At 44.8% G+C, this 15701-nt stretch overlaps 1 protein-coding gene across 1 annotated transcript; it reads right to left on the reverse strand.

Moving 5' to 3' along the window:
• LOC135711779 (lysosomal alpha-mannosidase-like) lies at nt 1-14747 on the reverse strand. Its single transcript, XM_065234746.1, has 4 exons — nt 14463-14747; nt 2187-3031; nt 465-2127; nt 1-406 (listed from the first exon to the last, which is right to left on the reverse strand). Exons 1-4 carry the CDS (start codon nt 14616-14618, stop codon nt 35-37), a joined length of 3036 nt encoding a protein of 1011 aa, XP_065090818.1. The 5' UTR covers nt 14619-14747; the 3' UTR covers nt 1-34.
• Nucleotides 14748-15701: the final 954 nt, after the last annotated feature.

Here is a 15701-nt window from a genome sequence, read left to right on the forward strand (position 1 = left end):
AATGGATTTGTGTATTTTGAAAAAGTTCTATTCTCTACTTAAAATCCATTTGAATGACAAAAGTGCGAATTTCCATTGGGTTCAATATGATTTCCATGACGTCGCCGGATTTGGCCATGATCTGATTGGAGGTTTGCTCGGGCACTGGGACCGGATCTGCGTAGAACTTAAGCCGCGACATGTCCTCCTTCCACTGGTTTGCCGCCAGAGTAGTTTCCTGAATGCTGGAGATGCTAAATTTGGAGAAGACCTCTTCGAGGTTGAAGGTGATGGGTGATGAGTACAGTGAATCTTCATTCTTCTCGAAAAGGTGTTCAAATCGCACCAGGTAGGTCGAGGGTTGCTTCCAAGGTTCGAATGTTAAGAGGTTAACGTTTACCGGAAGTGATGCCGCCATCGCCGAGAACTGTGAAACAGAAAGTTTGGGTTGATTTATTTAGCTTAAACAGTCAAACTATTCTTACCATATTGATGTAGTTGGACTGCCACTCATCGAATGACAAATCGGTGGCATCGCTCAGGAACATCCATGCCGGCATCATGACGTGATTCTGCATGACGCGTTCCCTCACTTGAACGGGCATCATCTGAGGACCCTTCGTTCCAAACACCAAGAAATGTTTTCCCCTAGCAATCAACCCAGTTCCGTAAGAAGTCTCATTCAAAGCTTCACCAACCCCAAATGCGTCGTCTCGCAACAGTCTTCGGTGAACCATAAGCTCGACAACTCCATCCTGCATGCTGGTTCCGCCCTGAGCTCGGTCGTTCAACACAGCCATCCGCAGGTTATCGTCTTCCAAGGCAATCTTCGTAGTCACCGGGTAATAATTCCCAGCAACCGGTTCCACCAATTCCAAATCCCAAGTTTCCCGCTGATCCCTCACTCGCTTTATCATCTCCCGGCCATTCGAATCCGTCCAGAACACTCCATCCGACTGGATATCCGTGTAGAACCTGGAAATGATCTCCTTACCCTTACCGTCATCGATCGGAATCGGTCCCACCATCCACTCAAACTCCACGTGCATTTCATTGTCATGAAGACGAATCACCTGACTGACCCATTCGTTGAACTGCTGGTGAACCTCCTGGACTTGGTCACCCTTGATGACGGTCAATCGAACCAAAGAAGTTGCGTGCTTTTCGGTACTATTCGGTCGGAATATGTAAGCCCCAGAAGAACGATTCTCGAAGATTTCGTTATTACCGTAGGCTCCTTCGTAATACAGGAAATCCTGCTGCAATCGATGACTTTCCTCTCCAAAGTTGATAGTGCTCAGGAAACCATTTTCGTCAAAGTTCAATGTCAAGCGATTGTTTGCAATGGACACGGTTTTCTTCTTGGATGGATGTTCATCATTCTGAGTATGACTATCGTCATACGTTTCCGATACGTAGTACGATCGATAACCCATGGGAGGGATATCATTTGCTAGGAACACCAGCTCTTGAGTGGATAGGCCAACTCGGTAGAAAAGGTTAGCAACCGGTTCGGGAATGGAAACCATTTGCGAAGATAGTTCTTGTCCTGAATGATCTCGGACTAAGTAGCTGTTTCCTGTAACCGGTAGACGTACGTATTGGTAGTTGGCATGGGCTAGTGGATTGTACAATGTGACCACAAAGTTCTCCTTGGTCTCGGAAATTTCACACTGAGTGATGTTCAGCAGATGGCACGATTCGAATGTCGCGGGATTCTTAGTCATACTCTGCAAGGCGGCATTGGTGTTTGCCCCACAAGCTTCGATCGCAACGTGGAGCATTCGCGAGTAGTCATCGGTAACGTGCTGTTTCTCCGTTCCGGTAATGGCATCGTGATGTTGCATCACACCAATCGCTTCCCGCAGGACGGTCAGGTGTTCTTCACCACCCTTAGATGGACTCAGAGCGGTCAGCTGTTTGCAGACCTGAAGAAAATGATTGCCGTGGCGTTCCATGCGTTTCGAGGTCGGCCGGGACGTGAAGTATCCAGTCCAGTAGGCATGTGGATCCGAGGCATATGGGAAGAAGTCATCGGTCTTGGTCGGCCAGGTTAGTTGAGTGTCGTGAACGGCTTTTAGATAGCAAGTCGGGGTTGAGTAAAATACGTTGACTTTGGATCCAGCAGATTGGCGGGCGTTGGTGTACCTGGAAGACAGTTAAATTTATGATCAACGCGATTTCAATATTAAAAAAAAAACACTCACTTAATAAGCTTATCCATATTTACGAAATTCATGTTGGCATCCATGTAGTTGAAGTCATCTCCCATGGTGATGATCAAGTTGTTCGATCGGTAACGTGCAGACATGTTCGTAACAAATGCCAAGAAATCATCAACCTTCTGCTTCACATTGTTCTCGACACTATACTGTCCATCCACGAACGGATCATCCCTACACAGTATATCAAAGCAGAATCCTGGCGGTGCACTGTAGTGATTGTACAGCACCGACGTAAACATATCACTATCCTCCAAATTTGCACTCGACTTCCAAAGCATCTCTGCAGTCTTGTCCTGCAGCCTCTTGGTGTTGTCACGCCAGTCCAACCGAGCGAAGAACATTCCATCGAAACCCATCTGAGCGAACAGCGAGGCTTGCTCTCTCGAATGCCCAAACGGATCAATCTGCCATCCGGCCCGAGGCCGTCCGCATTCTCCGAAGGTATCGTTCAACAGCCTCAGGCCCCAAGTGAACTGATCGATCAAGCTTTGATAGTGCGATGCAGCCTCATCGTTCATGCTCCAAGCTCCTCCGGCAAACTCCAACCGACCTTCCCGTACCAGTTTGTGAACCGCCTTCTGTAGTTCCGGCGTCTGCTCGTCCCACCACTTGAAGAAGAATGCCGACTCGACGTAGATGAACTTCCGATCGGGGTTCTTCAGCAGGGCTTCCACCACCGAATCCAGGATGTACTGCACTCCAGCGTACTGATGGTTGCTCTTGCTACCGTAGTAGTACTGGTCTACGGTCTTGAGCCAACCGACGTCATCGTGGCTGTGCGGAACCAGATGGATGTTGAGCATATCGTCCTTTGGCACCGGGCATGACTGTGGACAAAAAAAAAAGATTGTCAATCAAAATGTGACTAATGAAAAATGGTTATCTTGAAGTGTGTCATTCAGTGGGACAACAATATTTGCAATTCGCTGATAGAGATATCTGCTCTCGAGAAGAGTGTCTATTCTTGTTTATCAGGAGAAGTTGAGAACAATTGGTGTGTTTGATAATCCACCGTTATTTAATATTTGTTTGTATGGACAGCTTTCGCTGGTGGTCTTCTGCATACTGACAGTTGAGATCTTATCTCTTTTCATGATATTTATTGATTGCGTTTTGAAGGTGTTTTTAAGTAACCCAGGGGCATCTAACAATTTTTGTACGATTTTAAAATAGGAGCTTATATGAGGAATTTGGAATTTTGAATTTTGCATTGACCCAAATTTATAATTATCGTCAACATTTGGTTTTGTTCGAATGTTGAATTGTCCGAATTGATGTTGATATTGATTTGACCGAATTTTGATGTAGCACAACGGAAACAGTGAAAACTTCTGCAGTACGACGACGAGAAGAAGCGAAACGACAGAAGAAAATGAAAACAATGCCTATGCATTCCAAGTTTGTCTCGGCAGGCGCGACTGTGTGAGTTACAAACAAAGCTGGTAAAATTGAACGCAAGCTGTTGGGCTCACCCTCCAACACACTCACATAAGCAAGCAGAGCAGCAACTGCTTCAAAACGAACACAGATGAGTGTCGTGATTGTCGGGAATGACCAGATCGGTGATGGATCACCACCGCAGACGACATTCACTAGTTGCTTTTGACGTAGGACTACGTCTTTGTTTTCTATATGGGGGTACACTTTGCGAGTACGAAAAATGAGCATGTAACGAAAGGGTCAGGTTTTGAACGCATATATCTCCAAAGCATTAGTGTGAAATATGTCATTCGAAGGGAGCTTACTCCAGCAATTTTGTAGCATCAAAATTTCCCATACATTTGCTTACATCATAAGGTGTATTTCCTAACAAAGACATCACATAGTTGGTTCCAAACGAATCAAGCCGTTGCCGCATTTCCTTTCGAACTTCAGACGTGTTCAAAAGGCTCCACAAGCAGCTTGCTGCCAAAGCTGCCTGCAAGAGCGCTCTAGACAGAGAAGCAGTGATGAAGCCACACAGTCACTGTTTGGGTACAGTTGCTCATCGTGAGAAAGTATTTTGGGCCACCGTCATCAAGCACGTTATCGTCATGTCAAAGCTCACCCAAGCTCAAACTAACTCACCGTATCCGTGGAAGTCTCAGAATTCTCCAACCACGACAAAGATCGATAAACCCGGTAATGTGTATCAATCCTGCCGCGTCTAGAAGAATACGAACCGTTTTTTTTTTTTTTTTTTTTTTTTTTTTTTTTACAAGGCTTTCAGCCATTGGCTGGTTCGCCTTGGGAACTCCAGAAGGGAGTTCCAAAAGGTTTGTAAGAGCTGCTACAGTGTTTGTATAACCATTAACTCCATTAACATAAATCACAAATCAGTATAAACATAAAGGACATATTAAAATAAGAACTGGCGTGGTACATCTGCGTTAATTCAGTTGGATTTCCAATTGGATTGCGGTAAGTTGTCATCAGGGTTCAGGGTTGAAACGTATCGTGGTGTATGCCGGTAGTTGGAGCTAGTCATTGAGGGTTGCGTGGGTCGAGTAATTTAAATCATATTGAAGAGTCCGGTTTCCTTCAGGAAGATGAACAGCGTAGCAGTCCGAACGGGGATCATCGGAGAGGACATCCCGGATGTTGCCGGAAATGTCGTAGCTTCTCCTGGTTCCATCGTATTTCGGGCATATGCAGATGAAGTGCTCGACGGTCTGTGGGATGTGGCAGTGGTCGCATATCCTCCGGAAGGGTCCGTCCCTCTTATAGTTGTGGGAGACGTTTGTGTGGCCAGACCGGAGTCACCGGGTGGATCCTCCCATCTGCTGGTGTCCCCTTTTATCTTCCGTATAAACAGTATACTTCCGGCTCCAGGATTGGTCTACGGTCTTGGTGACCCACTTCTTCAGATCCTGACCGGGGACCTTCCGGGTATATTAGGTCATACGACGGCCTGATCCGGCGAGGTGATCAGCTTCCTCATTCCCTTTTACACCGAAGTGTCCAGGCAACCAAATGAATACCGTGTTGGGTGGCGCGTACTCTTGGATGGCCTGTATGCAGGGGTGCCTGCTGGTTGCGGATTCAAGTGCAGTGACTACACTAGCAGAGTCTGTGAAAAGTGCGATTGGCCGTGTATCCGGGGTAGTAACTACGATAAAAGCTGCGGCCGCCTCGGCGGAAAAAATAGAGCACTCATCCGGGAGCCTGTGACACTCCTTTAGGAGGTCACTGGAGATGCCGATGCCCACCCTTTTCTGGGCTACGGAACCGTCCGAGTAACGGATGGCGTATCCAGCGTACTTCCTTCTCTGCAAGTCCAATACCGTCTGATTTACCACAGAGGGATTGGAACCAGCCTTGAAGTGTCGTTTGATGGTGTGGTCGGTCTTGATTGGCGGTTTGTTCCAGCCTCTGGCTCCAACCCAATGTGTCTTGCACACGGGGGGGGAGAGCTCGGTTGGAGATTTCCCTGAGGAACTTGTTGGCCTCCTTTAGGAGGGAACCTTCCTCGTCTGTACCTGACGTTATCTCATTCAGCCCGATGGCGTGTTTGCATATAGTCCCGGTAATCAGGCGGTCGAAGGGGAGTACTCCTCCCTCAATGCAGGTGGCGATCCCGGGGGTACCAGGAAGGAGTCCGGAAGAAATCCGAAGTGCTTGCTGGTAGACTGGTGTAAGCCTTTTCACCAGGCACGGTTCGAGCAATTCTCGCAGATGGTGGACAGAGTCACTGCGGTACTTGTCGACCTAAGACCGGTGGTCATTGTGGGCGACTTTAACGCATGGGCGGTGGAGTGGGGTAGCGTTCTTCGAGGAAGAGGTCTTTGGCGAAGCACTGAGGCGGGAGCGAATAACCCCGGATCTGACGGGGGAAGAACTGGTAGCAGCACTGACAAGGGCGTGCGATACAACCATGCCTAGGAGAGCCTATCCCAGGCATAGCCATAGACCGGTGTACTGGTGGAGCGAGTCGATTTCTATCCTCAGAGCGTCTTGCCTCCCGTCAAGAAGGAGGATGCAACGAGCTCGTACGACTGAATCTCGGGAGGAACAGAGAGGTGGTCCATCGGAAACGAAGGGGCATTCGCTATTCCGCGGTGCTAGCCTTAAATGTGAAGAAAGCGTTCAACAGCGCGTGCTGGGGGGGGGGGGGGGGGCGATAGCCCGCTCGTTACACCAGCTCCAAATTCCCGGAGGGCTGTAAAAGATTCTGGAAAGCTACTTCCAGAATCGTGTGTTGACGTACGACACAGAAGATGGCGAAAAATGCGTTAGAGTCACCGCAGGATTGCCACAAGGCTCCATCCTGGGCCCGGTGTTATGGAACGTCATGTACGATGAACTGTTGAGGATAAAATTCCCGGTAGGCGTGAAAATTGTAGGTTTTGCCGACGATGTCACGCTGGTAGTCTGCGGGGAATCCCTCGAGTAGGTAGAGCTGACAGCGGCCCACTGCGTCAGGCTTGTGGAGGAATGGATGAGAACCAGGAAACTGGAGCTCGCCCATCACAAGACGGAAGTGGTCGTAGTCAACAATCGCATGTCAGTACAGCATGCGACGTTGACAGTCGGCGGAAGCACAATTAGGTCTGTGCGCTCTCTAAAACTCTTGGGGGTGATGCTCGACGATAAGCTCAGCTACGGCTGCCACGTCGAGTACGCCTGCAAGAGAGCGTCTATGGCTGTGGGGGCATTATCCCGTATGATGTCAAACAGCTCGGCAGTGAATGCCAGTAAGCGCAGGCTCCTCGCTGGGGTCGTAGTATCTATCCTCAGATACGGCGGCCCTGCATGGGCTGCGGTACTGGACATTGACTGCCACAGGCAGAAATTAGAGGGCACACACAGGCTAATGTGCTTGAGGGTGGCCAGTGCATACCGCACTATCTCGAGAGAGGCCGTTGTGTCATAGCAGGAAAGATGCCAATCAGCCTTATCATTAAGGAGGATGTGGTGTGCTATGACGCGAGGACCGTTCGAGGGGTGCGCAACAACACGCGAGTTGTGTCGACCGCGAGATGGCAATCTGAGTGAGAAAACTCCACAAAGGGGAGGTGGACTTACCGCTTGATAGCTTCCGTATGAAGCTGGGCCAACAGGCGCCATGGGGAAGTAAGCTTCCACCTGACACAGTTCCTGTCAGGCCATGGCTGCTTTAGGAGCTACCTGCATAGGTTCGGACATGCAAGTACTCCCATCTGCCCCACATGTGCTGGTGTCGAGGAGACCGCCGAACACGTTGTGTTCGCCTGTCCACGTTTCAAGCCAGTATCGAGCGCTATGCTAGCGATATGCGGAGCGGATACCAGTCCGGATAACATCGTTTCTAGGATGTGTGGTACCACCGAGTTTCGGTATTACAACAACAGTGGCGAGCCGAGCAGCAGTTACCTACTGCCCGACTAGATCGTTAGAGTATTGCTAGAGAGGCGCCATAGCGCTACAGCGGCCCCTCCCACGAAGTAATGCCTTCGGGCGGTTCCGGGGAGGTCAAGGCCCAAGCGCACAGGGTAAGGTTTAGTGGGTCGGGAGTGAAATTCTCCCATCCCCACACCCTGAGTTCCATCTCAGGTGTCTGTGAGCAGATTCCCCCCTGTATGAAAAAAAAAGGCGCGGTTTGGCAAGGTACGTAGCCTCGATGCCATAGGTCAGCCGCGAGTTTACTATAGCCTTCGCAACATTGAAGCGTGAGGTCCGGTTGGCGTTAGGATGTCGGCCTGCTAGTGTCCTCAGGATGTTTAGGCGCTGTTTGCAGGCACTCTTTACCTCATTCATGTACGTGTTGAATGTAAGAGAGCAGTCGAACTGCACACCAAGTATCCAAAGGGTTTTTCTGAACGGAATTACTTCGTCCTGGATGCTGATCTTCGTGCTGAGGATCCGGTGATTCGACGGACAAATATGAGTGTACCCGCTTTTTGCTGCGGACATCTGGAATCCCACGTTTGATGCCCAATTCGAGATGTAGGCCGTGGCTTGAAAATTTTTTCTTCGAAGCGCTTTGACAGTCTCCTTAATTGCCATAAGGACGATGTCGTCTGCATACACGAAAATGAAGATTCCTACCGGCAACCTCGTGAATACTTGGATCGACAGTTTCCCAGGACAACCTGGAAGGTCCGGTGCGAGAGGAAGTTCTGGATGAACTTCAACACGTGTCCTTTCAGGCCCCAGGCTATCAACTGGTCCAAAACACCTGGCATCCATGCCCGGTTGTCTTCTTCTTCTTATTCGCATTTCAAGCTTATTGCTTAGCGCATATTAGCTTATTGCGTGCTCTCAACTTAGTGTTCTAAATGCACTTCCACAGTTATTAATTGAGAGCTTTCGATGCCAATACCAATGCATGAATTTGTATATTGTGTGGCAAGCACAATGATACTCTATGCCCAGGGAAGTCGAGAAAATTTCCAACCCGAAAGATTCCCTCGACCGGACCGGGAATCGAGCCCGCCGCCTCCGGCTTGGTAATACCGTGCCTTTACTGACTAGGCTATGAGGCCCACCATGCCCGGTTGTAGGCCTTCGATAGGTCAAGCGCAACCAATCCAGCGGGATGGTTATTTGCGGACATTGACGATAAAGCTTCGCTGAGGGAGCCGAGGTATGTGCTGGTCCCGTGACCTGGTCTAAAAGCATGCTGTCGGTGGTCCAGGTGTTTCCCTTCCTCCAGGTACAGGATTAATCTCCTGTTTAACATTCTTTCAACCTGCTTAGACGCACAGCTGGTCATTGAAATGGGTTTAAATTTGTCCACCTCGTGCCCTGTGGAGTTTGGTTTGGGAATTGAGATGGTCAAGCTGTGTTTCCACTGGTCGGGGAAAGTGTCACCCATCCATTCCTGGTTCACCAACTCTAGCCCCACTTCATCAGGTCCAGCAGATGCGCCTCTAGCTTTAGATAAAGCAAGGGCGAGTTCATCCATGCGGAAGGGTTTCCTATCGAGTGGATAGTCGGGCAATTCTTCCGGCGGAATGCTGGGTCGTACCTGTCGATCGATGACAGCGACGCGAAGTAGCTGCCGAGGATGTCGACGATTTCAGCTGGATTTCGTGTGGTCGTTCCGTCGTGCTCGATGGCGATACCACGGGCTCTCCTTTTACCGCTTATCGCCATGACTTTGCTTAGCTGTTGTTTGGTTGGGGTTAACCTCGTCTAGGAAGGACTCCCAGCTCCCCTTTTTAGCTTCACGGATGATATCCCTGCAGTCATTCCTCTTCGTTCGGTAGTGTTGTAGTGCTGTTTCCTTGTCCGGATGGTTGACAGGTAGTCTGTTGGCTGCCCGAAGGGCCTTTCTCCTGGCTTTAATGGCCGAATTGACACTTGGGGACCACCAATGAAGGGCCTTTTTCCCCGGAGTCGCGCTTGTCCTTGGGATGGAATACGAAGCTGTGATAAGTGGCGTCACGATTTAGTGCGTGTTATTCATCGGCAAACAGCCGGGTAATTTGCTTGTCACTCGACAGACGACGATGCGTATCAGGGCGACACAAATAATTCCACTTAAAGAGTTAATTTTCATAAGTTTTCTGGAAGTAAACGCCTGAACAAAATTCACACAAAATCGTCTTTTTCGGGGCGCCAATATTAATTTTACCACCAAAGAGTTGATTTTGATAAGTAACTATTTTGTCAAGCTTCTGCATTAATTTTCCATCATATGTCAATGCTGTTGTTTGAAACTACGTAATTGTTCACTCCATTAATTGTTCACAGAGGACAGTGCAGTTGTCCTGGTACCTCTATATATGCATTTAGATTAACATTCGAAGTCCCTCGCTTTTAGGAATTCTGTACAAAAAATACATCCAAAGTCCCTCCCTTTTTACATATTTTGCACAGCATACTTTGTGTAGAATATGTAAAAAAGGAGGGACTTCGGATGTTGATCGAAATGCATATATAGAGGAACCAGAAACGGTCCTTTTGAGGGCCATGCAACATCAAAACGGCTCTTTTCAGAGCCACAAACCATCAAAATGACCCTTTTCAGGGCCACCACAATTTTCAAAGAAAGAGTTAGTTTGGAATGTTTTCTAACACAAGAATAATTTCACATGAACTGAGAATGAATCTTATTAGTATTAAACGAAAAATGGACACTGACCAATTATTACACTTCGGAAGAAATTCACGAATGTCATAATAATATCGGGAATTTTAAATAACGTTCGTTCAAAATAGTTAACATATGTGAGCGTAGTCCTACGTCAACTGTTCGTACAACCCCATTGGGCTGTCCCTTGTAGTTTTTACTTCTTTCGTCAACTTGATGGATTGTCATGGAGAGTGCTTCGACAAGCATATTGATAGGAATGTACCAGGCGTTACTACCACTGGCGTGCACAGGGTGGGGCAAGGTGGGAGGTGGAAGATGTTTATTTCCACATTTCCAAATTATGATATAAAATAACTTCATTTCTTGAGAACTTGATTTGAAGGTAAAATAGCTTCATTTCATACTATAAGGGCACTGGAAACCTTTTATTGCGTCAATTCCTTTGAGATGGTGTCTGAAAATTTCACCACAAAGGTGCATGAAGGGACAAACTTCAATGAAGTTTTTTGGTCAAAAAATTCTGGTGTAATTTTTTTTTTCAAGGTGGTTCATGGAGGAATAAAAGAAGAGTTTAAGGTTGAAAAAATTCACCTTCGTGGTGGTAAATCGAAGAGAAAGCTTTTTATTGAATATTTCTGGTGTAAAAATATCACCAATCATGGAGGGACTAATCAAAATGAATAACTCTGGTGGAAAAAATGAATCACGCTAAAAATTTGGAGGTGCACATTTAACTGAATATTTCTGGTGGAACGTTCGCATTACTGTGGTGAATGTAGAAGCAAGGTTAATTAATTTTTCTGGTGCATAATTAGCATCGTCCTGATGAATGCAAGCTTCATTGAAAATTTATGGTGGAAAATTTGCACCATTCTGGTGCCTGGGGATTGCACCACAAAGGTGCATAGGGAAACAAACTTCACCGACAATTTTTGGTGCACCGTTCTGGTGAATGGAGGAGCATGTTTTATAGAAAATTTTTGGTGCTTAATTTGTATTGCTCTGGTTAATGAAATGAACAGAAAATTTCTGGTGGAAAACTTGCACTGGTCTGGTAAATGAAGGCATAAGCTTTATTTAAAATTAAGCTACATTGAAAACTTCTGGAGGAAAATCTGCACCGTTCTGGGGAACGGATGGGCAAGCTTTTCGGAAAATGTTTGGCATTAAATTTGCATCCTTAAGCTCAATAGATGAACAAACTTTAATATCCTGATGCATATGGGCGCCTTAGTGGAATACCTGTATAATGAGAGAGAGAAGGATTAGTAATTTCCATTTAATTCCACTACCTTATTTGCTTATCCTTGACAGATACGCGTATTTCGTCTACAATATGCAGACTTCTTCAGTGCCTTGTACTAATACTCGAGTATTAGTACAAGACACTGAAGAGGTCTGCACATTGTAAACAAAATACGCGTATCTGTCAAGGATAAGCAAATAAGGTAGTGGAATTAAATGGAAATTACTAATCCTTCTCTCTCATTAAACTTTAATAATAATTTCTGGTGTAAAAATTGCACCTTTCTGATTATTAGAGGGAAGCTGCTTTACTGAAAATTTATGATGAAAAATCTGAAATATATTGAAAATGTCTGGTAGAAAATGGAAAAAGGAAATCTGCACCAATCAGAAGATTGGAGAACCATTTTTTATTGAACATTAAACGGTGGAAAATTAGCATCGTTCTGGTCAATTGAAATTTTCTGGGGGCAAGATTGTTTTGAAAATTTCTGGTGTAAGATTTGCAACAATCTGCTGCAAATGCTGCTGGTAAATGGAGGGGCAAGCTTTATTGCACATTTCTGTTAGAAAAATTACAACGTTTTGGTGAATGGACGGACAAATTAAACTTGACTTCCGAGAAGAACCTCAAGGGTATTGAAATCTGAAGACATGTTCCAAAAGAAATGATTTCTGGTGATGATTTCATGAAAATTCTGCGAATAATTTCTAGAGAATCAAATTTTGAATGAAATTCCAAGCAAAATTTCAAGCGAATTCCGAGGATAATTTCTAGCTCATTCAGTTCCAATGTGTTCTGAGAAAAAAATCATGAAGAGTTATAAATATAATTCCAGTGGACTTCTGAGAAGAATTTCAAAAGAGATCTTAGGAGAGTTCTAAAAAAATCCGAGAAGATCCTCAAGGATATTGAATTCTGAGAACAGTTCAAAAAGATTTCTGGAGAGTATTCCAAGATAGTTTCAAGATAATTCCGAAAAGAATAACGAGAAAATTAAACTTTGAGTTCCAAAGGGATTTTGAGGAAAATTTCAAGGGAGTAGCGATAATCTCTAGCTCATTCCGGGAATAATTTCTAGAAAATACTGAGGAAATTCTTCTGAAGCTCTAAGGGAATTTCAGTTCCAAGGTGTTCTGAGTAAAAGTCAAGAAGCGTTCTAAAAATAATTCCAGAGGACTTCTGAGAAGAATCTCAAAAGAGCTCATAGAGTTCCAAAAAATTCGAAAAGAACCTCAAGGAATTCTGAGGATGGACTTTTTCTCAACTGTACAAAGTTTAAAGACAGCTCTTGGATTCCCTGATTGAAAAGTAAGTAGGGTTAACTACCCCATTTCCGGACTATTAAGCACAACCCGCACATAGTCTTTCTTAATCTAGCGCAGTTTAGCACCAAACGGAATGTTCTTATTACTCATGGCTTCCAAATTTATTTACCTTTCCGAACGTACCGTAAGATTTGATAAAGAGAAACCAATCGTTGAGATATTGTCAAAAGTCTAACACTGCTTCTTGACGCCAAACTCGGCCTACGGATTCTAAACTCGGCCTAACGCATTGAAACGCCATTGAAACGCCAGTGAGTTCACTTCGGCCTATCGGATGAAGATAAAAATTGATTCGGTCGGAGCGCTTCTTTTGTTTTTGGGAATAATGGGTGCAAACTTTAATACCACGCGTTCTCATTGACTTCATTCGGTAGCTTATTAACTAAAGTATCGTACCAAACGCATAATTGACTTGTTAACTCTGAAATCATGGATTTATTTGAAGTTTTCTGCTCGATAGGCCCAAAATGGGTGATTAAGTGAAGTAGTTCTCTACCCTATTAGTTTGCCATTGAACCTTGGTCGATTGTTGTCTTATTAAGAATTTGTCTAAGAATCTTCTCTGAAAATTTCAAGTCGTTTGTTACGGTGTTAAAAGGGTCAGATGTTTATGTGTTGCAATAAATTCGGGTTTGTCCTTTATATCATCTTGAAAACATGTTGAATGGTCGGCATCATTTTATGTCACCCTGACTGGCGGTACTTATGGACAGGGTTCACATGCTCAATCCTTCGCACAAGTCGTCATTGCGTTAACAATCATGTACACGCTTATCAAAATAATTTTGTGCGTTTTTCGTCCAATCGTTACATATTTTTTAATTTTTTTTAATGATCCTTGGCATTTACGTCAAAATTAAAAAAAAAAATTAGAACTACGGAGCATTGCGAAGAAAACCAGCAGAGGTGACGAGCGATTGTGGCCACCACGAGCAGTTTGCGATTGTCATCAGGTATATTGATAATGATCCGTCGACGGAAACATTCGTGGGTGTGCACCACGTACTTTGGAGTATTCACCATCCCCAGATTAAATGCACCAAGAAAAAAAAATTGCCCCTCCTTAACAAGATTCCTGTGCACGCTAGTGGTTACTACCATCAGCTGTTTGACGATCGTTATTGTGATAGGTCGCAACTCTGGTCATACATAATCGAAAAACTATTCTTTTTAGTAAAATTATATTTTTTACGGGTTTGGAAGGAAAAATTTTTCTACTTAAATAAAGTAAAATAAGTCAATTGGATCTGTTTTATTTTGAATTCAGAAGCTCACGGACTCCATAACCGATTCGGATTCCGGTAATTTCTGTGCTCGGGTTGGTAATGGACTTTATGAGCTACGAATTCTAAGCAAAACAGATCCAATTGACAAAGCTTACATTATCTATGACTTCCACTCACTTTGAAACACATTTTGGATGTTTATGGCCTTTTAGATTTAATAAAAAAAAAAATACGCATTGATAATCAACTTTTAAAAGTGTCTGGATTTATGGACTTAGTGTCCAGATTGCTGCTTAACGAAACATTAACGAAATCAAATTAATTCCAAAGCAAAGAACAACCCATGCTAAGACCGCCAATTCACAATATAAGGTAGGTATTAGCTTGTAAACTTTATTTCAGCTATACACCAGCTGTAGAAGGGGTTCTAGCTATCCAAAACCACATTCATCTTCTCACCTCATATCCACACTTGGCTTCCTCGCGAAGCTCGTTATGTCTCCAGTGATTGCGGGCTTCCAGCATGAATCCACTACCATGATGGCGGCCTGGACGGGCTGCTGCTACCGCCAGCAAACACGCAAATAACAACAACGACGAACGTAAACACCACATACCGCTCACTATCAACTAGAGTTCTTTAGTTCAAAGATCAGCAAAATTGCGCTCAATACGCAGCACATTCGGCTGCTTCCTCGTCAATTCTCAAGTGTTTAAAGTCCGACTTAACTATAGCACTACTGTTTCCAACCACTTGAAACCAATGTTACACCCGAGTAGGACCACTCCAGGCGAGCCTTCGATCGTAACTGAGTAATTTGTGACCTCTTCAAAGAAATTATACTGCTCTGTAGCATCCACGTCTGTTGCGCGGGTGGGTGGGCCGTTAGTATTTTGCCGATACCTGCTTCGCTTCTTTCTCCCTTTTCGCGAGCGATTGTTCCTTCAATTCAAATCAATTGTGTTGTGATGCTCTTTCTTCTTGAACTGATACCCGCATCCCCTATCATGAATGATTCAAAGTAAGTATTGCAGCTTTCGCACTTCGTTAGACTCTTGCGTTAAAAATTAGTACGCAGTAAGATTTTTGAGCTGGTTATAAAACCCAAATGTTGACCTTCTTAAAGTTTTCCAGAGCTCTAATTCATTACTGTAGCTTGCCAATGACTGCTTCTTCTTATTATTTGCATTTCTAGCTTATTGCTTATTGCATATTAACTTATTGCGTACTCTCAACTAACTTAGTGTTCTAGACGCACTTCCACAGTTATCAATTGAGAGCTTTCGATGTATGTACTATGTTTGCATAAGTTGCATTAGTAATTGTGTGGCATTCTCTATGCCCAGGAAAGTCGAGAAATTTTCCAACCCGAAAAATTCCTAAACCAGACCGGAAATCGAACTCAGCCACCTCCAATATCATGCTTTGTAGCTGCGGCTTTAACGACTGAGCTAAGGAAGGCCCATGTCAATAGCTGCTACTACTTTTAAATAAGTTGATTGTTCCATGTTCTGACTTGTGCGAAAATTTTACAGAGCAATTAATTGCACAGGAGTGAGTCCAAAGTGGTGCAAAATGCGCAATATTCAGGCTTCGACGACGATGACGATGGCTTTACAAAGATAATGAGTGCGTTGTTATTTTTCCGATTTTAATTTGTCAAATTGCTGTCACTGCTTAAATTAAAAAATGCAAGG

This window comes from Ochlerotatus camptorhynchus, unplaced genomic scaffold (assembly GCF_037179485.1).
Source record: "Ochlerotatus camptorhynchus isolate MF236.1 unplaced genomic scaffold, CSIRO-AGI_Acam_v1.1 ptg000442l, whole genome shotgun sequence".
Taxonomy (NCBI): Eukaryota; Metazoa; Arthropoda; class Insecta; order Diptera; family Culicidae; genus Ochlerotatus; species Ochlerotatus camptorhynchus.

What these genes read in the sequence shown, in the direction of transcription:
- LOC135711779 (XM_065234746.1), bottom strand. Translation starts at nt 14,618, where the DNA reads ATGTGGTGTTTACGTTCGTCGTTGTTGTTATTTGCGTGTTTGCTGGCG. An exon ending in AAGCCAAGTGTGGATATGAG is followed by an intron (nt 3,032 to 14,462) that starts GTGAGAAGATGA and finishes TTTTGTCCACAG; the next exon opens with TCATGCCCGGTGCCAAAGGA. An exon ending in AATATGGATAAGCTTATTAA is followed by an intron (nt 2,128 to 2,186) that starts GTGAGTGTTTTT and finishes ACTGTCTTCCAG; the next exon opens with GTACACCAACGCCCGCCAAT.